The sequence below is a fragment of the Propithecus coquereli genome, unplaced genomic scaffold (genome assembly GCF_000956105.1).
Source record: "Propithecus coquereli isolate 6110/MARCELLA unplaced genomic scaffold, Pcoq_1.0 Scaffold79, whole genome shotgun sequence".
NCBI classification, from domain to species: Eukaryota; Metazoa; Chordata; class Mammalia; order Primates; family Indriidae; genus Propithecus; species Propithecus coquereli.
Window position 1 is genome coordinate 456,763 of NW_012154062.1, and position 22,833 is coordinate 479,595.

Sequence of the window (22,833 nt, forward strand, 5' to 3'; positions counted from 1 at the left end):
TTGCTTTATTCACCCTTCTATACACCTTTCTGGGGGACTATAGGTAGGAGTCAGGATTATTTTAAAGGAAATTGCAGGTATTATTTTTACCCATAAATTCTTCAGTAAATTTCTCTATGAGGTAAGGACTTTTTTTTTTTTTTTTAACCATAATTCCAATCAGTATCAGCCTTATACCTAACAAAATTAATGTTATCCTTTAATATCATTTCTCCATTGTCTTAATACTTATATCTTTTTGTTGGTCGTTTGTTTGAATCATGTTTCAAAACAAGGTCCACCTATTATATTTGGATATTTAGGTAGTATATCTCTTAAGTTTCTTTTAATCATGAACCATTTCTCCCCACCTTTTATACACACACACACATGCATACACATATTTACACACGTATGTTATACATACATTATTATTTATTGAAGAAATTGGTTATTTGTCCTACAGAATTTCCCATATCCTATTTGTGACTAATTGCATCCTTGTGGTACCATTGAAGATGCTCCTCTGTTTCTCGTATCTTATGCTGCTGACAGTTAGAACTAGAGTCTTGATTAGATTTTGGTTCAATTCTTTTGCCAATATTTACATCATAATTAGTGTATACTTCCTATTACATCATATGAGGCAGCAATGATGTCTGCTTGTCCTATTTTTTGTGACATTAAAATTACACCAGGTTGAAGCACCTAAAATCACTGACCATCAGTAATTCATTAATGGTTGCAAATGTGATTTCTGATTTTATCATACCTACTGCCGGAAGAAAAACTTTCCTTAATCAACTGCATATTTAGTTATACTGAAAATATACTTTATACAGGAAAGGCAAGATAAGTGCTTGATTTTTTTCCCCTTTATTTGTCAATTTTCACAATAATGAGTTGATGCGCACTAATAAGCTGCAGAAGTTGTTCTGAGGGGTGAGAAACCCAGCTTGGCTTCTGTATCATTTCTGGCAAAATGAAGATGCCATGGGCTCATCAGGAACATGTCTTCTGCCAGACCTAGAGCCAGCCATGTCTCTGAAGGGCACTTGTTTGTTTTTCAAAATAACAATACCAATATTTTACTAAGATTATTGAATGCAGGTTAAGTATTTTGTTTGTTTTTTATAGTTCTTTTGTCTTTAAGATATATCCCACCAGAATGTATAGCCAAATACTGTTTTTAAGTTTCTTCAAATAATTCTTCTCTGGATGACTATATAACTTAGAAAAAACAAATTCATTGATTTTCAAAGTAATCCATTTGCTTTGAATTTTTGAATTATTTTTAAATTATCTAATGTTTTTATAAGGCTCAATAGTCAAAACTAAGATACATTCAGAAAGGTTTATCTTTGATCTGTATCCCATTCACCCAGTATTTTCTTCACCCTACAAATACCATTTTGTTTTTGGTTTAGCCTTCCATTATTTTTTTTTTATGTAAATAATTTTATGAATATATGTGTACACATACATACGTATACACAAGTATACATATGTATGTCGTTTATTGTGACACCCATGCATCCATTAGCTAAATAGGCATGGAGGTTAAAATTGAGAGGCTGTTACAGCTGCTCATGCACACTAGTCTGGTAGTCCTGTGGTAATTTGACACTGTACCATAGCAAAGACTAGTTACCTTGTAGAGTCCTGGGAGATTTTATTGGCTATATTTTGGCCAGCATACCCTTGGAATTAGGTACTGACTTGGTCTAAAGCTGGCTAGATAGAACAATCTCCCATAAAAGTTTTTCACAAGACAAAATGTTACAGTAGTAACTACTCTGGCCTTTTTACAATTCTGTTTCCCTCCTATCAACACATACAATGAAAGGAATAGGAAGAGTGTTTTCTAATGCTTACTGCTTTGAATTTACTGTATTACCAATATGTTCAACTTTATGCTTGGGAGAAAGAAATAGCTTAAATATTACATTTCAGTAAGACTGGTTCCTATTAGAGAAATTCAAGAAATAAGTGATATTCTAAAGCAGTTAAATTAAACAATTAAGAACAAGAAAAAAATATTTAACAATATTACTGCTCTCCTCAGCTGAATATGGGAGAGCCCTAGTTTCATGCATTTTTCTTTACCCGAGTTAAGTAGACCTCGTTGTTAATGTCAGGTCACTGTATAAGTGTAAGTACTTCCCCACAGTTGTAATTTTAAAGAAAGATAGATCAATATATCCATTGGACCAGAATTCACTTCTACAGATTCTGTCAAGAATATATTACAGACTACTTTATGTTCCATTGTGATTGATGTTTTATATGATTTTTAAGGTTACAATTGGCCTTCTTATGTGTATAGAACTCTATCAACTAAAGAAAGCTAAAAATTGTGAATATTTATCATCATGGAGAAAAACCTGATGACTGATACTCATTAACAGCATATTTTTTTCTTTTGTGTTTCTAGTGTGTCACAACTCACAGATATGAATGAACAAGAGGAGATATTACTAGAACAGTTTCTGACTTTGCCTCAATTAAAAAAAATTATTACTGACAAAGATGACTTAGTAAAAAGTATCGAGGAACTAGCAAGTATGTCTTCTCTTACTTCAGCTCAAATTTCCTGAGAAAAATGTGATCTTTACCTAGAAATAAACCAGGGATTTATCTTACAGGAAAAAATCTCCTTTTGGAGCCCAGCTTGGAAGCCAAAAGGCAAACCGTTTTAGATAAGGTGAGTTAGTGAAATCATTTTGAGGAAATTTATATAATTTAAAGATAGAATAAAGTGACATTTTAATTTTCTCTTTTAGTATGAATTACTTACACAAATGAAGTCTGCTTTCGAAAAGAAGATGCAGAGGCAGCATGAACTTAGTGAGGTAAGATTGTTTAGTTCTTTTCCTTTTCCATAAAAACTTTTAATGTGTATGAGTTACATTCTTATTTTCATTATTATCAGAAACCATTTATTAAGTGTCTGACTTTATAAGGCATGATACCTGTAAATGTAGATGAATGGCTCTCAATTATGAGGCATTATAAATCATTTGCTCTCATGTAAGAGCATATCTGGTTCTAAAACATAGAAAAATATGAAAAGCCACCAGGGAAACCTTTCCCAGGTAAATTATGAAACCACTGTAACCCTTATAATAAAACCTAACAACAAAAAATTTTAATTCTTGACTGACTTTTAAGCTTAGGTACAAATAGAAACTTAGAAAATTAACAAGTATAATATAAGAAAAGTATAAAGTATAATTTACCACAAATAATAGGTTTTATGCTAGAAATCAAGTTATATAACAATCAAAAGTATTTTATAAGATTCCACGTATACTTCTGAAAAAATGAATCTTTAAAAAGGAAAAGGGAATGGAGGACATATCTTTATATCTCATACCCATAAACAATAGCATAGTTAACAATATTCTATTTCTTTTGAAATCAGGAGTTTTGTAAGGTAAAGCCAATGTAATAAAACATAAAAGAGCAAGAAATAAGAAGAGCTAACACTGCATAATTAGTATGTGTCTTACACTGCCCAGAGCTATTTACATATACACATTGCCCCATTATTACACCAAATCCTATGGGGTAGGTACTTTTCTTTTTCTTTTTCTTTCTTTCTTTTTCTTTCTTTTTTTTTTTCATTTTATAGATGAGGAAACTGAAGCACTGGGAGATTAAATAACTTCCTTGAGATCATATAAATAGAGAATATATTCAAGTTAGAAGTCAAACTTAAGCAGTCTTCCTTCACAGAAAATCTGGGAGAATCAACTGAAAAGAGCTTAGTAGATGTTGAAGAAGCTTCTCACAGTAGTCAACATGAGGAAATATTAGTCTTCCAACTTTGTTCTTTTTCAAGATTATTTTGGCTATGCAGGAATCTCTTGATATTCCATATGAATTTTAGGATGGGTTTTTCTATTTTTACAAAAAATGCCATTGGGATTTTGATAGGGATTGCATTGAATCTGTAGATTGCTTTGGTTAATATTGTCATCTTAATGATATTAACTCTTCCTACCCATGAACACAGGATGTCTTTCTAGTTATTTATATCTTTAATTTCTTTCAGCAGTGTTTTGTAGCTTTCAGTGTACAAGTCTTTCACCCATTTGGTTAAATTTAATTCCATCACTTTTGCCATATTCTATTGATTAGAAATGAGCCATTAGGTCCAGCCCACTCTTAAGAGGAAGGAATTATACAAGGGCAGGAATACCAAGAGGGTGGGATCATTAGTGGTCATCTTTGGGGGTGCCTGTCACAGTGACTTAATTCCAGAATCCCTATGAGAGGACACTGATTTTACAAGTTTTTCTCATTTAATAGTCTTCAGCCTGTGGATTGGTTTCTCTTATGATAGGTATCTACCCCTATCCAAAAGCCAAGGACCTAGGTGGGGCCTTATAAAGTAGCAGGTTTCCTCAACAAAGAAGCTTTGTAAGACATATAACAAATTGCTTCTCTATACCTCTACCTCATTTCCTCTCCCTCTAAGGAGTTTTTCTGAGTATTATAAACTAATATTGTGCTTGATTTTCTTTTTCAGAGCTGTAGTGCCAGTGCCCTACAGGCAAGATTGAAAGTAGCTGCACATGAAGCTGAGGAAGAATCTGATAATATTGCTGAAGATTTCTTGGAGGGAAAAACTGAAATAGATGATTTTCTCAGTAGCTTCATGGAAAAGAGAACAGTATGTAATACTCTTTAGTTGAGGACCAGTAACAGTGTAATATCAAATTACTTAAGTATACTATGAATAAAAAACATCAGCACTTTACTGAGAGAAGTCTGAAAAGCCTATAATGAAAATGATAGCAACATCTCACTTTCACTTTGAACCTGCTTGTTTTCAGTACAAAAGCAGATAAATCTAGTAATAGTTCTGTTTCAGAATTGGTAGTACCTGTGTCATTCTGTAATAAAGCTGGTAAGTCAGTTTTAGTCTTCATAGTTGTAATATACTCCTTAATAACCTGTTTTACAAATTTTTTAAAGAGAATAACCTATAAAGATTATAAATTTTTTAAAATATTGAGAACATTCTGGAACAGTTTATGTTCTGATATCTCCATTGTATTTAAAGAAAAACCCAAAAAGTCTGCTTAATAGTTTCTTGCCTTTTAATAGAGTCCAAAATATTGAAGTTCAGAGATGTTATGACTTACCTATGGTTATAGCATTAGTCACGCATTGATATCTGGTCCATTATTCTTTAATACTGTATAACTGTGCCTTGAAGTTTGTATTTGTTAATTTCCCTGGTTAACAGTAGCAGAATTTATTTCCATATTTTTGAAACAGATATTTGAAATTATATGATCAGAGAATTGATATAAAGGATCAGAGTTTATTCTGCATTCTACATGTTTGCAGACAAAGGCTATCTTCTAAACAAAATTAAATTTTTTTGCATTCTTAAATTCTGAGGAATTATATGCTACCTTAAATGTTCAAAATTTGAAATAATGTTAACAGGTTAAAAGATTCTTCTGTTACAATGTCGGAGGTAATAGGCACACCTTTGGAAAAGTGACTGGTATTTTAAATAATTTATTTTCTAGATTTGCCACTGTAGAAGAGCCAAGGAAGAGAAACTTCAGCAGGCAATAGCAATGCACAGCCAATTCCATGCTCCACTATAGGTAAATTATAATTTGGGTTTGAGTCTCAAGGCTATTGCATAAGTATTCTTTAATCGTAATGTTCTTAGTAGTGCCTGTTCATCCAGCCTTAAGCATAATTCTGACATTATAGGTATTGTGCTATGTAACATATAAAATCATTTGTATTATATATTAAGCATAATAGTACATAAGTAAGCATATAACCGGTAGAAATCTTTTGGATATTTTCTCACTATAATGTTGGCTTGAATGAAATGTTTTTTAACATCAGATGGTTCGTTATGTAGAATCATAAGTTATAGTTAGTTCCTTTGTCTCAGCTGACAAGTATACTATATTACTTGGTTGATGTATTTCTCAGTAGGCTCCATTGTCATTTCTTCCTTTAAAGTGAACTTCCAGTCTGTTTCTTTTCCATCTCACACCAGGATTACTACAACTATTTTCTTACTGGTCCTCCTGACTTGAGAGTTCTCTTTCCTACACAACACTCACAGGATGATCTTAAAAATACCACTTCTGTGATAAAATTTTCTCTGCTCCAGAACCTATATGAGCCCCTAGCAATGACAGCATCAATACCAAATATCTCTCTGATTTTAAGATTTCTGTCATCTGGCATATGTTTCAGATAATCCACTTTAATTTTCTCTTTTCCCCGTATGTTGTCTTACACGGCGTGTTCTTCCTTCTACCACCGTATCTTTGTTCATGCCCTTACCTGTTAAAGAAGCCTTTCTTTTTCCTCTCCATCTGTTTTGTTTTAGGGATGATTTGGTTGTAAGAACTACTTCCCACCCCAACAAGCTTATGTAAAAGCTTATGTTGGATAATTCAGGGATTCATATAGAGCCAAAATGAAGGAAAATACTGTCATCTGAGAGTGAAAACACTAGCAGCCACTCAGTAACCAGAACAGCTCCTCCTTTCAGACCCTTTCTGAGTCTTCTTGTTTGCTTGTTTTTCTTTTCTCCATCTTTGGTTTGGTTTTTTGTTTTTGTTTTTTTTAACCCCTGTGTCACTCACCCTTCAACCATTGCTGCCCACAAGCCTGATTATATTACGTGACAGTTCAAGCAGCCAGTGGAGACTAACAAGAGTCTCTGGAGTTCCAAAATCCCTGGGAAAGAGGCTGGCCCAAGATGGGTGGAAAGAGTCATCCTTGCCCAATCAGTTGGGCCTGGAGATTGGTGTCATGTGGTCCTCCGCCCAGTAGACTGGACTGAAGGAGTGGACTTTGAGAAGAGAGCGTGAGAGGTTCCCTGAAACAGGGATTGGGGTACAGGAAAGGAAATGACAGGCATTTCTGCTCTCCAGCTCAAACTCATCTGCCCCTTGTCCTTCACATTAGTGCCTACATTGAATTGTTTGATGTTAGTTTCCAAATCATACTATAAATTCCTTGAGGGTTGGGGCTGATTTTTGATACCAAGTTTGCATTTCCCACAACTTGAGGAGGTGGACACTGAGCAAATGTTTATTTATATCAACATGTGAGAATTCTTTCCTTATCCCTATTCCCTCATAGTCAGTCACATTATCTTCTTGTAGGTAAGTCTTAATTGGAAGAGGGATGAAAAATTATCATCTTAAATTAAATCTTAGTTTGGTTTTTCTTTCCAGATTTTCCTGGAAACATGAACTGCCAAGAGAGGAAGGAATGGGACACAAAACTAGACAAATTGTTTTATATTTATGATTTACAAATTGGCATTTCATCACAGTGGCTAAAATCACAGATATACTATATAGATTGTATACAGAACTGAGACTGATTTTTTACAGATTAGAATGAGTGCTATGATCTTTGCTTTAAGGAATTTTTCTGCACTATTTGCACTAAAAAATGTTTATTTATTGATAAATCCTATCATATTTAAGTTCCACTGCTGTTCCTCTTATTATTAAATAACTATGCATGTAATTTTAGCTAGTTTTCAATATTTTATAAAACTTCATCTAAATTTGTATTTTTAATTTGAAGTTGCCTCATTTCTTTATCAAGAATGGTGTGTTGTTTCCTCTTAATCTTTTTCGAAAAACTATTTTCAACTGTGGAAATACCCTTATTTTTCTTCTTTCTGGATGATAAAACTTTCAAAAGCAATTTGTTTTTAAATATTCAAGGTGTCAGGAAACACCAAACCTGTGAATATGCCACCTCAAGAAAGTAACTTTTAATACCTACAATAAATCAAAAGAATAAACCAGCTGCTTTTATATATTATTTTATTTTTAAAACTAAAAATGCATTTAAAAAGCAATACAATATTTTACCTAATAGAAAAAAATTGCCTTTCACTTAAACCAGCCCAACATAAACTTCATGCTAGTTTTAAAAAAATAAGTATCTGATAGGTTTGTGGTTGGATAGGATATACTTTCTAAACTCCTGATACTAAATTTAAAAACAATCTTTTTGTTAATAAATAGTAAATCTAGATTTAAAAAAGTCAATGAATTTTTCTGACATTTACCGTGAGTTAGATTTTCCTAAGTGCAAAATATAGTAATAAGTAAAATTAATATTTAATTTTTAGACAATCTTAATTCTTAATGAATTTGAATTTTCTCTTGTACTATGTTTAGCAATTTGCTTCTATACCAAGTCACATATTCCATGGGTAACCCTAAATGAACTATATATCTGAGGCTTGGTAAGGTAATATCTAAATTACAAAACAACATAATGCATAGTTTTATTTAAATTTCATCCCAATATGATTGTCATTCCAACACCAGGATATAGTACAGATATCTTTTCTTCATCTTTTTGTTTTTCCTATACATGTTTATAACAATCGAGTTTTAGGAAAAACACAATTATTTTCTTAGATTGAAAAAATGCTTAATATTTTAGTCTGTGTTTGTGGAAGGCAAGTATATGGACTATAAAGATACAATATTGGATACAGAAAATAACTTATTAATTGCTTGTCTTCCTGGCACTGTGCTACGGGCACGCTGTTTAATCTTCAAAATGACCAGATGAGAAAGGTATAATTATCATTCCTGATTTATAGATGAGATAACTGAGGTAAAATTAGTATTTCAAATTTGTAAACAGTATCATACTGGAAAGCTTAAAAGTTATTAGACTATCGAGGGTAGGGATTTGTCATAGATAGAGGCTAATATCTCAAAATAGAAGAAAGTTCTAAATCAATGACATATATATATATATATATACACCCCAAAGATATCCATTTCAAAGTTGGAAGAAATTTCTAGGAATAAATAGAGACTGGGTAATTTGTATCAGAATAGAAGTTGTTTGGAAATAGGTTTGATCAGAACTGATACATGCTTAAATTGAAGGATAGCTCAGATTAATTTTTAGAAGAAAGTGAACTAATTCTTTAAAAAGTTCAATTATTGATTTGCTGAATTATCAAAATTCTAACCTATTTTATATCAAATATATCTTGCACTGTAAATATTAATAATTGGGAAGTAACAGGCCTGAATCAAAACATTGGTTTATTCCCTCTTCCCTAATATAAACCATTGCCCTAAATAAAATACCTCCTGATTGATGTTTGATTTAAAATGAAAAGGTAGTGTTAGAGATTTTAGTCTTGTTGGATTGGCCATGCTCTTTCAAGGCTCTGTGAAACCACAATAAAGTTTTAGTAAGCAATAAACGTAAACTTTTATATAAATTTCAGTGTTAGGTTAACTTATAATAAGTAGACTAAATGAACATGTACTTAAATTATAATGTCTCATAAAAAGGTTAAAGGGAATAAAAAAAGTTTATGGCTCTGATGTGGAAGATATCACGTTAAAAAATTAAATTTTAAAGTATCAAATATTTATACTACTTTTCAAAATAAATGCATAGTCCTATGTGGTATAGATCCTTTGTCATTTTTTAAAAAAAAGATTTATTATTCTTTTTGTAGACATACACTGCCAAATGGAAGAAATTAAAGTCGCATCCTCAGTATCAGGCAACAAAGTTTCTAAGAGTGGATAACTACGAGAATGGCTTGAAGTGAGTTATGTTATGATAATGTGAAAGCCATTACCACTATATCCTAAGTTTTTATCATTAGCAAGGTCGTCCCGATTACATACAGTATACTGCAGAAAATGAATAAGCAGTCCTTGTACTTAATTTGGGAACAGTTCAACAGAGAATGCTCAAATTGTATATTCTAAAAGAATTACACTTGCTTTGTTTTTTTACATTAACAGAGTACTTTTATATTACAGGTTTCTTATATATTATAGTTATTCTATTTTTAAATATGATGAACAACACAATTACACTATATTATTTCATTTATGTATATTGCTACACTCCCTCCAATCTTTCATACTAGAGATTTTAGTACTGTCACTTTCTTGCCCTTTCCTTTGTTCTTATTTCAGCAAAATTTAGTACAGTCTCCTATAAAAAATTTCACATATTCAAAATATTGATGTAAATTGTAAAAGTTAAGTTTAAATTAATCCCTTTACATTCTAGAATGTACTAATATTTAAAAACCAAAAAGTGTGTTACTATTTATCTCTGTCTAAACATGGCAGCTTTTCTCCACTAAGTTTCTTCAGATCAAAAGTTGACATCACCCAGTAAAGTCCCATTTTTTTTTTTTTTATCAAAACATAGAGAATGATTCTGCCTCACATGTACATCTTTGCAAAAACTCTTTTCAGAGCTAACTTTGAGCAGTCAGTGGTCATCAGTGTTACTAATGTCAATTAAACCATATTAACCAGTTATGTAATTTCTAAAATGTTAGGTGACAAAACTCATTCCCTTCATTAAATAGACACAACAACCAAATTCTCTAGTTCTTAACTGGGATTTTCCCTACTAACTTTACAGTGTTATACTTCAGGCTCAGTCTGGTGGTTGGCCCACACTATCGGTAGTATAGTCTCTGGAACAGTAATAAAGAGGTTGTTATCAAGAAAGCTAATACGATCTGAATTCATGTGTAAAACCCAGAGAATGAATGTTGCGCCTACGATGTTAGGTATTAGACCAGTGTTAGACAAAAAGTGAGTTTTAGTGTTTTTTAAATGAGGAGGAGAAACAGAAGAGATTCCAGAGAAAGGCAACAAAATTATTATTATAATTCAAAATATATATAAGGAAAAGTTAACGTGATTATTATTCCTAAAAGATAAGCTTCACATAAACAATTACAAAGCTTGTCAAAGCTCCTGAGGAATATATCTGTTAGCTCAAAGAAAAGCATCTCAACAATGTGCTCTGTTTCTGGAAATATTGATAACAGAGTCAGAAAGAAAGGTAATGTAAAATGTTTTAGTAAAATAAGAGGACAGATTTAAGATAACAGGTGTGAGGGAAAGGGGTTTGGGCTTTTTGGTGGATGCATGCTACGACAAGGAGGGTTTATATTGAGAACTTGGGGGAATGACAGAAGTAATTGCAGTGACTACAATTCTCATAGTCTAGAATGAGTTTCAAAATGGTGAATAATTTTCCTTATATTTGATAAAAGAAATGGCTACTTCCTGTCCTTCAATATCTAAAGAAACTAAGACATTTTTTCCCTTTTCATAGCTGCATTTTATAATTCTCAATGACATGTACCATTTCTTGAGGTGTTTTTGTTTTGTTTTTTAAATTTTAAATTGCACTGTTCCCTTATTTTTGGAAGTGTTTCTTGCGTGTCCTTTACTTTGGAACTCCAAAGGGAAACTTCAAGCAGTGAGAAACACAGCTTCGTCGGAATCCCGGTCCTTGCCACTGTCCTCACTCGGCGCATGCTCGCCACCACTTGGAGACCGACAGCTCAAATCCTCCACCCCGGACTCTTGGTCACTGTTGGCTGACAGATCTGGATCCGAGCTTTTCAAATTGTCTTGGGTTAGAATCAGAGCGGAATCCTCGTCACCTTGTGAAGGGCTCCTGGACGGAAACGACTTCATGTTCCCGCTGTAATCCTGGGGAGTGTTGGCTGTGCTGTTGTCTGAGGTAGAAAACCCTGAGTGTCTGCTGGGTTCACTTTGCTTACTCTTCACTTTAGTGTCATCTAACTGGACTCTCTGAATTTTTTCCAGCCTCTAAGAAAGAAATAACAATTTTAGGGGAAAATCATAAATGATTTATCTCTTTTTATATATATGCATGCCTCAAATATTCATTACCTCCCAGCTGGGTATAATGTTAAGAACATGGGAGCCAGATGGATGTGGGTTCAAACCACTTTATGACTTTAGACAAAACCTGTGAGGCTTGCTTTCTTCATCTTTAATGTAAGGATGGTAACACCTGCCTTGAAATAGGTTTTCTATAAATGTAACACAGGCAAGGCACCTGGAAATCACTAGTCTCCCTCCTTTCTACACCCATATGGTTTATATAATGATTCTCATCCCATGAACTCAAAATACATTTTTTAAAAATCAGGGATGAGCTGTTTATCATCTTTTAAGCTGAGATATAATTCATTTACCTTAAAATTTTAAAGTATACAATTCAGTCATTTTTAGTATATTCAAAGGTTGCCCAACCATCACTAGTAATTCTAAGACATTTTCTCCTCCCCACCTCAAGAAAAATCCCTTATACTCAGTAACAGTCATTCCCACTAATCGATTTTCTATGTCCATGGATTTCCATAGTCTGGACATTTCATATAAATGGAAGTACACAGTATGTGGCCTTTTGTGTCTGCTTTCTTTCACTTAGCTTAGGTTGATCCATGCTATATATAGAGCATGTATCAGTACTTCATTCCTTTTTATGGCTAAATAGTATTCTGTTACATAGGTATCACATGTTGTTTCTCCATTTGTTGGGTCATAGACATTTGGGTTATTCAAAATAGATTTTACCTGATTTCATCCTCTTCATCCTCTAAGTCAGCAGAGGAGGTGTTACAAGATGACGTATTATGTATTCATTCAAAAAAGCATTCAAATTATGTGCAGAAGCACTGTGCTGGGTAATATGAGGATCTGAGATAATTACAGAGCCAGCCATGAAGAACTTGGAACGTCATAGCAAAGAGAGGCAGAGTTTGTGTAATGTAGGAATTTGGAGGAGGCAAATGTTATTTAAGAAGGAAAAGGTGGTATGGTTAGAAGGAAGAGAGCAGAGTAAGCTTCAGGGAAGAAAGCATTTTAACAGGACTTGTGAAAGAATTAAACTTGGACATTCTGGTGATGGTGAGAAAGCATTCCTGGCAGCGGGGACAGTGAAAGGAAAAACACAAGGTAGGAAAGGTATAAATTGTGTCCAAGAAGCAGAAACATTTAAATTTTAGCTAGGGGAATAGTGGAAAGTTGAAAAGGTGGATTAGACTGGGTTATGGGAAAATCTCAAATGCTAGGTGAAGGAATTTTGACTTTGGCTTTCATTTCCTTTTAACAAAGTTTTTTAAATTAAGGTACTTTTAGAACTCTAAATAATTTTTAAAAATTATTTTAACAACAATTATTATTTTAACAAGAAGAATGCTGGAATAGACTGGTAGAAACCTAAGATTTTCATGAAGTTTTGATGTGTTTAGAAAGAATAAATAAAACTAGCCCAATATGACATGAGAGGACTTTGAGCAGCAAAAGGTCAAGCTTCTACCACGGCTCCAGAATTCTAAAAACCTAACCTGTGTCTCATTCCAGTTCGCTGTATATATTCTTTAATTCAAAGTCTCTGAGTCCTAGTGGCAATTCACAGTCATCTGTGGCACAGTAAAGATTCTCCAACAGAATCTCTAGGCTTAGTGCCCAGGCATTAGGATTTTTTTGTAAGGTGGTGATTTTGATGCAGAAACAGGTCCATATAGGTCTCTCCACACAGGTCCAAAGATGTTTTGTTGGAACATGGCAGATTTATACTAGAGTAAGATTTATGCTTAGGTTCAAAAGTTCTCAAAACCAATAGTTTAACTTTGTGAATCTGTTTTATCTGTCTGGCTTCTGTATGCACTTGAGTTTGCAACTCTAGATTTAAGATCGTCCATGATTATTATATCTTGAAAGGTGATGTTTCCTAAGAGGAGTCAATCTCACCAGCTATCTCTAAATGACCATCTCTATTGTTGGGGACCTTCAACCACAAAGCACCATTTCCCCCAGGCCGTCATTTTCAGTGGTGACTGCAGGTGGCTATCCACTGGGTAAAGGAGTAGACTGAGAATTTAGCTGGTGATTTTTGCCAACCTTTATTTAGACATTCTCTAATCTGAAAGTAGGAAACTAAAAGTTCTAGTCACATTGCTTTATGAGGTATACTAAAGTACCTTAACTATTGACAGTTTCCCAGACTTCATCCTAATATTTTTTCCTATACTACATACGATCTTAAAAAAAAAAAAGCCCTCAGTTCAGAATTCAGGTTCCAGACAATTCTTGAGCAAGTGAAGGATGTGATGATGTTATGAAGTTTTAAGAAGATAAATGAGCAAAATGAAGCAAAGAATCCAAGTGGGTTTGGGGCTCACCTAACCTAGTGTGATATCACTGGAAACAAAATAATCCAATCAGGAAAAGCATTTAAGTATATTATAACCTCTCTGTTCAAGTAGGGGAAAGTTACAGAAGCCAAAACAAATAGACTTTTTAGTAGATCTCACCTGCTGGTTACCATTTATAAACTGATATTGTTATATAAAAGTACAGAAGTAGATTTTTTACTACAAGTACATGTATCTAATTTTATTCTTTCAGTTTTTTCCTTACATTTTCTAGAAAGAATTAATTTTAGTGCTTTCAAATAATAGTAACAAAAAACATTGACCTGTAGTAGGAGCTGCCAACTAGTTCAGCAAACTGGCAGCAAGCCACAGGCCTGAAATGTATTCAATGCCTAGGTTTGGGCTTCAGTTACCTGGGTGCTTACCTGGATGGGTTGTGTTTTAGGTTTTCCACTGGCTAAAAATACAAAATGGTTCTATTGCCACATTTTACCTACGGAGCCAGATGGATGTGGGTTCAAACCACTTTATGACTTTAGACAAAACCTGTGAGGCTTGCTTTCTTCATCTTTAATGTAAGGATGGTAACACCTGCCTTGAAATAGGTTTTCTATAAATGTAAACAAAATATAACACAGGCAAGGCACCTGGAAATCACTAGTCTCCCTCCTTTCTACACCCATATGGTTTATATAATGATTCTCATCCCATGAACTCAAAATACATTTTTTAAAAATCAGGGATGAGCTGTTTATCATCTTTTAAGCTGAGATATAATTCATTTACCTTAAAATTTTAAAGTATACAATTCAGTCATTTTTAGTATATTCAAAGGTTGCCCAACCATCACTAGTAATTCTAAGACATTTTCTCCTCCCCACCTCAAGAAAAATCCCTTATACTCAGTAACAGTCATTCCCACTAATCGATTTTCTATGTCCATGGATTTCCATAGTCTGGACATTTCATATAAATGGAAGTACACAGTATGTGGCCTTTTGTGTCTGCTTTCTTTCACTTAGCTTAGGTTGATCCATGCTATATATAGAGCATGTATCAGTACTTCATTCCTTTTTATGGCTAAATAGTATTCTGTTACATAGGTATCACATGTTGTTTCTCCATTTGTTGGGTCATAGACATTTGGGTTATTCAAAATAGATTTTACCTGATTTCATCCTCTTCATCCTCTAAGTCAGCAGAGGAGGTGTTACAAGATGACGTATTATGTATTCATTCAAAAAAGCATTCAAATTATGTGATGGCTCTGATGTGGAAGATATCACGTTAAAAAATTAAATTTTAAAGTATCAAATATTTATACTACTTTTCAAAATAAATGCATAGTCCTATGTGGTATAGATCCTTTGTCATTTTTTAAAAAAAAGATTTATTATTCTTTTTGTAGACATACACTGCCAAATGGAAGAAATTAAAGTCGCATCCTCAGTATCAGGCAACAAAGTTTCTAAGAGTGGATAACTACGAGAATGGCTTGAAGTGAGTTATGTTATGATAATGTGAAAGCCATTACCACTATATCCTAAGTTTTTATCATTAGCAAGGTCGTCCCGATTACATACAGTATACTGCAGAAAATGAATAAGCAGTCCTTGTACTTAATTTGGGAACAGTTCAACAGAGAATGCTCAAATTGTATATTCTAAAAGAATTACACTTGCTTTGTTTTTTTACATTAACAGAGTACTTTTATATTACAGGTTTCTTATATATTATAGTTATTCTATTTTTAAATATGATGAACAACACAATTACACTATATTATTTCATTTATGTATATTGCTACACTCCCTCCAATCTTTCATACTAGAGATTTTAGTACTGTCACTTTCTTGCCCTTTCCTTTGTTCTTATTTCAGCAAAATTTAGTACAGTCTCCTATAAAAAATTTCACATATTCAAAATATTGATGTAAATTGTAAAAGTTAAGTTTAAATTAATCCCTTTACATTCTAGAATGTACTAATATTTAAAAACCAAAAAGTGTGTTACTATTTATCTCTGTCTAAACATGGCAGCTTTTCTCCACTAAGTTTCTTCAGATCAAAAGTTGACATCACCCAGTAAAGTCCCATTTTTTTTTTTTTTATCAAAACATAGAGAATGATTCTGCCTCACATGTACATCTTTGCAAAAACTCTTTTCAGAGCTAACTTTGAGCAGTCAGTGGTCATCAGTGTTACTAATGTCAATTAAACCATATTAACCAGTTATGTAATTTCTAAAATGTTAGGTGACAAAACTCATTCCCTTCATTAAATAGACACAACAACCAAATTCTCTAGTTCTTAACTGGGATTTTCCCTACTAACTTTACAGTGTTATACTTCAGGCTCAGTCTGGTGGTTGGCCCACACTATCGGTAGTATAGTCTCTGGAACAGTAATAAAGAGGTTGTTATCAAGAAAGCTAATACGATCTGAATTCATGTGTAAAACCCAGAGAATGAATGTTGCGCCTACGATGTTAGGTATTAGACCAGTGTTAGACAAAAAGTGAGTTTTAGTGTTTTTTAAATGAGGAGGAGAAACAGAAGAGATTCCAGAGAAAGGCAACAAAATTATTATTATAATTCAAAATATATATAAGGAAAAGTTAACGTGATTATTATTCCTAAAAGATAAGCTTCACATAAACAATTACAAAGCTTGTCAAAGCTCCTGAGGAATATATCTGTTAGCTCAAAGAAAAGCATCTCAACAATGTGCTCTGTTTCTGGAAATATTGATAACAGAGTCAGAAAGAAAGGTAATGTAAAATGTTTTAGTAAAATAAGAGGACAGATTTAAGATAACAGGTGTGAGGGAAAGGGGTTTGGGCTTTTTGGTGGATGCATGCTACGACAAGGAGGGTTTATATTGAGAACTTGGGGGAATGACAGAAGTAATTGCAGTGACTACAATTCTCATAGTCTAGAATGAGTTTCAAAATGGTGAATAATTTTCCTTATATTTGATAAAAGAAATGGCTACTTCCTGTCCTTCAATATCTAAAGAAACTAAGACATTTTTTCCCTTTTCATAGCTGCATTTTATAATTCTCAATGACATGTACCATTTCTTGAGGTGTTTTTGTTTTGTTTTTTAAATTTTAAATTGCACTGTTCCCTTATTTTTGGAAGTGTTTCTTGCGTGTCCTTTACTTTGGAACTCCAAAGGGAAACTTCAAGCAGTGAGAAACACAGCTTCGTCGGAATCCCGGTCCTTGCCACTGTCCTCACTCGGCGCATGCTCGCCACCACTTGGAGACCGACAGCTCAAATCCTCCACCCCGGACTCTTGGTCACTGTTGGCTGACAGATCTGGATCCGAGCTTTTCAAATTGTCTTGGGTTAGAATCAGAGCGGAATCCTCGTCACCTTGTGAAGGGCTCCTGGACGGAAACGACTTCATGTTCCCGCTGTAATCCTGGGGAGTGTTGGCTGTGCTGTTGTCTGAGGTAGAAAACCCTGAGTGTCTGCTGGGTTCACTTTGCTTACTCTTCACTTTAGTGTCATCTAACTGGACTCTCTGAATTTTTTCCAGCCTCTAAGAAAGAAATAACAATTTTAGGGGAAAATCATAAATGATTTATCTCTTTTTATATATGCATGCCTCAAATATTCATTACCTCCCAGCTGGGTATAATGTTAAGAACATGGGAGCCAGATGGATGTGGGTTCAAACCACTTTATGACTTTAGACAAAACCTGTGAGGCTTGCTTTCTTCATCTTTAATGTAAGGATGGTAACACCTGCCTTGAAATAGGTTTTCTATAAATGTAACACAGGCAAGGCACCTGGAAATCACTAGTCTCCCTCCTTTCTACACCCATATGGTTTATATAATGATTCTCATCCCATGAACTCAAAATACATTTTTTAAAAATCAGGGATGAGCTGTTTATCATCTTTTAAGCTGAGATATAATTCATTTACCTTAAAATTTTAAAGTATACAATTCAGTCATTTTTAGTATATTCAAAGGTTGCCCAACCATCACTAGTAATTCTAAGACATTTTCTCCTCCCCACCTCAAGAAAAATCCCTTATACTCAGTAACAGTCATTCCCACTAATCGATTTTCTATGTACATGGATTTCCAGAGTCTGGACATTTCATATAAATGGAAGTACACAGTATGTGGCCTTTTGTGTCTGCTTTCTTTCACTTAGCTTAGGTTGATCCATGCTATATATAGAGCATGTATCAGTACTTCATTCCTTTTTATGGCTAAATAGTATTCTGTTACATAGGTATCACATGTTGTTTCTCCATTTGTTGGGTCATAGACATTTGGGTTATTCAAAATAGATTTTACCTGATTTCATCCTCTTCATCCTCTAAGTCAGCAGAGGAGGTGTTACAAGATGACGTATTATGTATTCATTCAAAAAAGCATTCAAATTATGTGCAGAAGCACTGTGCTGGGTAATATGAGGATCTGAGATAATTACAGAGCCAGCCATGAAGAACTTGGAACGTCATAGCAAAGAGAGGCAGAGTTTGTGTAATGTAGGAATTTGGAGGAGGCAAATGTTATTTAAGAAGGAAAAGGTGGTATGGTTAGAAGGAAGAGAGCAGAGTAAGCTTCAGGGAAGAAAGCATTTTAACAGGACTTGTGAAAGAATTAAACTTGGACATTCTGGTGATGGTGAGAAAGCATTCCTGGCAGCGGGGACAGTGAAAGGAAAAACACAAAGTAGGAAAGGTATAAATTGTGTCCAAGAAGCAGAAACATTTAAATTTTAGCTAGGGGAATAGTGGAAAGTTGAAAAGGTGGATTAGACTGGGTTATGGGAAAATCTCAAATGCTAGGTGAAGGAATTTTGACTTTGGCTTTCATTTCCTTTTAACAAAGTTTTTTAAATTAAGGTACTTTTAGAACTCTAAATAATTTTTAAAAATTATTTTAACAACAATTATTATTTTAACAAGAAGAATGCTGGAATAGACTGGTAGAAACCTAAGATTTTCATGAAGTTTTGATGTGTTTAGAAAGAATAAATAAAACTAGCCCAATATGAGAGAGGACTTTGAGCAGCAAAAGGTCAAGCTTCTACCACGGCTCCAGAATTCTAAAAACCTAACCTGTGTCTCATTCCAGTTCGCTGTATATATTCTTTAATTCAAAGTCTCTGAGTCCTAGTGGCAATTCACAGTCATCTGTGGCACAGTAAAGATTCTCCAACAGAATCTCTAGGCTTAGCGCCCAGGCATTAGGATTTTTTTGTAAGGTGGTGATTTTGATGCAGAAACAGGTCCATATAGGTCTCTCCACACAGGTCCAAAGATGTTTTGTTGGAACATGGCAGATTTATACTAGAGTAAGATTTATGCTTAGGTTCAAAAGTTCTCAAAACCAATAGTTTAACTTTGTGAATCTGTTTTATCTGTCTGGCTTCTGTATGCACTTGAGTTTGCAACTCTAGATTTAAGATCGTCCATGATTATTATATCTTGAAAGGTGATGTTTCCTAAGAGGAGTCAATCTCACCAGCTATCTCTAAATGACCATCTCTATTGTTGGGGACCTTCAACCACAAAGCACCATTTCCCCCAGGCCGTCATTTTCAGTGGTGACTGCAGGTGGCTATCCACTGGGTAAAGGAGTAGACTGAGAATTTAGCTGGTGATTTTTGCCAACCTTTATTTAGACATTCTCTAATCTGAAAGTAGGAAACTAAAAGTTCTAGTCACATTGCTTTATGAGGTATACTAAAGTACCTTAACTATTGACAGTTTCCCAGACTTCATCCTAATATTTTTTCCTATACTACATACGATCTTAAAAAAAAAAAAGCCCTCAGTTCAGAATTCAGGTTCCAGACAATTCTTGAGCAAGTGAAGGATGTGATGATGTTATGAAGTTTTAAGAAGATAAATGAGCAAAATGAAGCAAAGAATCCAAGTGGGTTTGGGGCTCACCTAACCTAGTGTGATATCACTGGAAACAAAATAATCCAATCAGGAAAAGCATTTAAGTATATTATAACCTCTCTGTTCAAGTAGGGGAAAGTTACAGAAGCCAAAACAAATAGACTTTTTAGTAGATCTCACCTGCTGGTTACCATTTATAAACTGATATTGTTATATAAAAGTACAGAAGTAGATTTTTTACTACAAGTACATGTATCTAATTTTATTCTTTCAGTTTTTTCCTTACATTTTCTAGAAAGAATTAATTTTAGTGCTTTCAAATAATAGTAACAAAAAACATTGACCTGTAGTAGGAGCTGCCAACTAGTTCAGCAAACTGGCAGCAAGCCACAGGCCAGATGCCTAAAATGTATTCAATGCCTAGGTTTGGGCTTCAGTTACCTGGGTGCTTACCTGGATGGGTTGTGTTTTAGGTTTTCCACTGGCTAAAAATACAAAATGGTTCTATTGCCACATTTTACCTACCAAGTCTTGAGAGGCTTTCCTGGAGCACTGCTCTTCAAGAAATAAACACAGAAAACAGACAACATAGCAAGAGTGTCTTACTTCTTCCAGGGCCTCCAGCTCCTCCTCCAGCTGCTGCGTCTCCTCCTTCACTGCCATAAGGTAATCTGTAACTGACTGTCGGGGCTGCATCCCCTTTTCAAAGCGGTTATACATGCCACTCCAAAACCTGGAAAGGAAGGCAGAGCTTTATACCACCATACCACAGTCTGAAAACACACATCCTCAGGTCTTCTCGGGTTTCTTTAGTATCAAAGTTTTAACCAAATGCAAATTACAGGCTTGAAAAAGCCACTACTTAAGGTAATAATTTCATGTTGATGTTTTCTTTGTCTTGAGTCAGTATAAGCATCTTTTGGGGAGAATAAGTTCATGAAGAGTCTACTTGTATATGGTACTGAATTACAGACATGTAATATATTTTTCTAAGATAGAAGTGCCTGTTACCATTTTCTTTTTGTTTGTATGAAGAAAATGGCTCTTAGTTTTGAACTTTGAAAATCAATGATTGCATATTTAGACTCCTCTAGCTGCAAAAGAAGTCTTTTAAACTTGTAGTTTTTAGCTTTTGTTTTATCATAACCACCAAAAATTAACATTTTCATTTATAATAAATCCTATGCAATAAAGCATACTGGAATGCAAATGAGAATAAATGGTGTTATCATATAGTTATCCTTAGACCCACTCTTTTATTTATTTAGAAAAGTATAAATATTTTGAGGGCAGGGACATGGTGTCATTCCTTATTTTATCCATAATGCCTAGAACAGTGTTTGATCTACAATATTTGTTGACTAGCTATTAATAATAAATTAGTTGCAATACAACTGATTATGTCTCAACAGCTCTTAAAACCGATGTTTTTACAACAAACCATAGAAGCATTTTTTTTAGTATATAGGATTAATATTGTGCTATAAAGTTCTGGGGAAATAATTAGATTGAAACAATTAAGAACAAAAACATCTTGAGGAATGAAATCTATGGGGAAGAAATGCCATTAAATGTGTGTCAGGAGTGAGTAGGGAGAAGGAATTTAGTTTCTCAGTTTATTCTGTGTTAGTCTTTTTGTTTACCTCTGAGTTATTCTTCTTACCATACATGCATAGGAGGAAGCCAGAGGATAAAATATATTAGTACATATCTAGTTCATACCTAGCAGAATCTGTAGGATGCTACACTATTCTCCCCATCTCAATCTTAAAATAATTTATTTTCATAAGGCAAATATTTCTACCAGGACTCAATTCAGCAGAGACAAAAAGATAAGGCTATGTCATGCTCGCTATTGAAACTTGTGATTCCACATTTGACTTATAAGGCATTTGGTTTATTCTTTTTCTTTTGCTTTTAAAAAACAAATTGAAGATATCACTATTATAAGACATCAACTTCTGAAGAGAATTCCACATTTAGGGGGAATGAAGAGGGAGAGGAGACACTGACAAAAATACCACATCAAATACTTCTGTGGTGTGAAAGCCTGTGTGTCCAAAAAAGCCTCAAAGATCAGTGTTTCATACACTGTGGCCTCTGACTGTTGAATCCAAGTTCATACCACAGAAAGTTCCGAGAGGTTTACATACTTGTACATGAAGTTGCATGGTGTTGTGGGAAGATGAAGGCTTCCCTGGGTCTGGCTGTGATCAGCTCTAAACAGAGGATTCAAGTAGTCAGCCCGATTCTTCCACAGATGAGCCCATAATGAGTATGTTCTTTCTTGAATTCTGTTTTATAAAGGAAATAAGTCTGAAAATGACCTCTTTTGGTTCTTACAAATAGATGTGTAATATTAAAGCTGGACAGGAACTAATAACCATCTGAATATGAAGTATCCCTGTTCTGTAGCAGAGAAATTTACAATCTTTGTGGCTTCATGGTATAGTTGAAAGAACATTGTAATAATCTCAACTTCTCTACTATCTGTACTGGCCTTGACAAGGTGTGTAATTTCTCTGAGTGGAAAAAAAAGTACCCTGTAACTTTTAGGGGGCAGGCAGTTTCCCCAAGTAGTCACTGAACATTTATAATTTGCCAGGCACTAAATGTTTCACGTTTTCTCTCATTTAATCCTCACTGAATTCCTATATGTCCATTTTGCAGATGAGGAAACAGGAATAGAGACATTAAGTAGTTTCCAAAATCCCATAGTTAGTGAGTGGAAAAGCCCAGATTCAAACCCAAGCAGATTCTATCAGACTTGGCTGGTCACGTGCAACAAACCACAAAACTACCTAGGAAAACAAGTGAGCCTGAAGGATGCACTCTGCTACTTTTAAATCATCTCCGTTTATCAGGAACTGCACTTAAAGTTCCTTGGAGAAAACAAACTAGTATCCATTAGAAAAACTAATTTTCTTTCTGTTCAACTCAAAGACAGTATAAAACTACTGG

General features: G+C 34.1%; 2 protein-coding genes across 2 annotated transcripts in view; one reads left to right on the forward strand and one right to left on the reverse strand.

Annotated features, from left to right (window-relative positions):
* Window positions 1–7,561, forward strand: part of VPS37A (vacuolar protein sorting 37 homolog A (S. cerevisiae)) — a 70,538-nt gene extending 62,977 nt beyond the window's left edge. Inside the window, exons 4-9 of the mRNA XM_012662904.1 lie at window positions 2,414–2,541; window positions 2,625–2,683; window positions 2,763–2,831; window positions 4,514–4,657; window positions 5,529–5,609; window positions 7,215–7,561. Coding sequence (XP_012518358.1) covers window positions 2,414–2,541; window positions 2,625–2,683; window positions 2,763–2,831; window positions 4,514–4,657; window positions 5,529–5,609 — 481 coding nt within the window. The 3' untranslated portion in view covers window positions 7,215–7,561. The remainder of the gene's footprint in view (window positions 1–2,413; window positions 2,542–2,624; window positions 2,684–2,762; window positions 2,832–4,513; window positions 4,658–5,528; window positions 5,610–7,214) is intronic.
* A 9,371-nt stretch (window positions 7,562–16,932) lies between these two features.
* MTMR7 (myotubularin related protein 7) overlaps window positions 16,933–22,833 on the reverse strand; it is a 108,361-nt gene continuing 102,460 nt past the window's right edge. The window contains exons 11-13 of the mRNA XM_012662905.1: window positions 22,026–22,166; window positions 20,479–20,605; window positions 16,933–17,541 (exon numbers count right to left, since the gene is read on the reverse strand). Coding sequence (XP_012518359.1) covers window positions 17,179–17,541; window positions 20,479–20,605; window positions 22,026–22,166 — 631 coding nt within the window. The 3' untranslated portion in view covers window positions 16,933–17,178. The remainder of the gene's footprint in view (window positions 17,542–20,478; window positions 20,606–22,025; window positions 22,167–22,833) is intronic.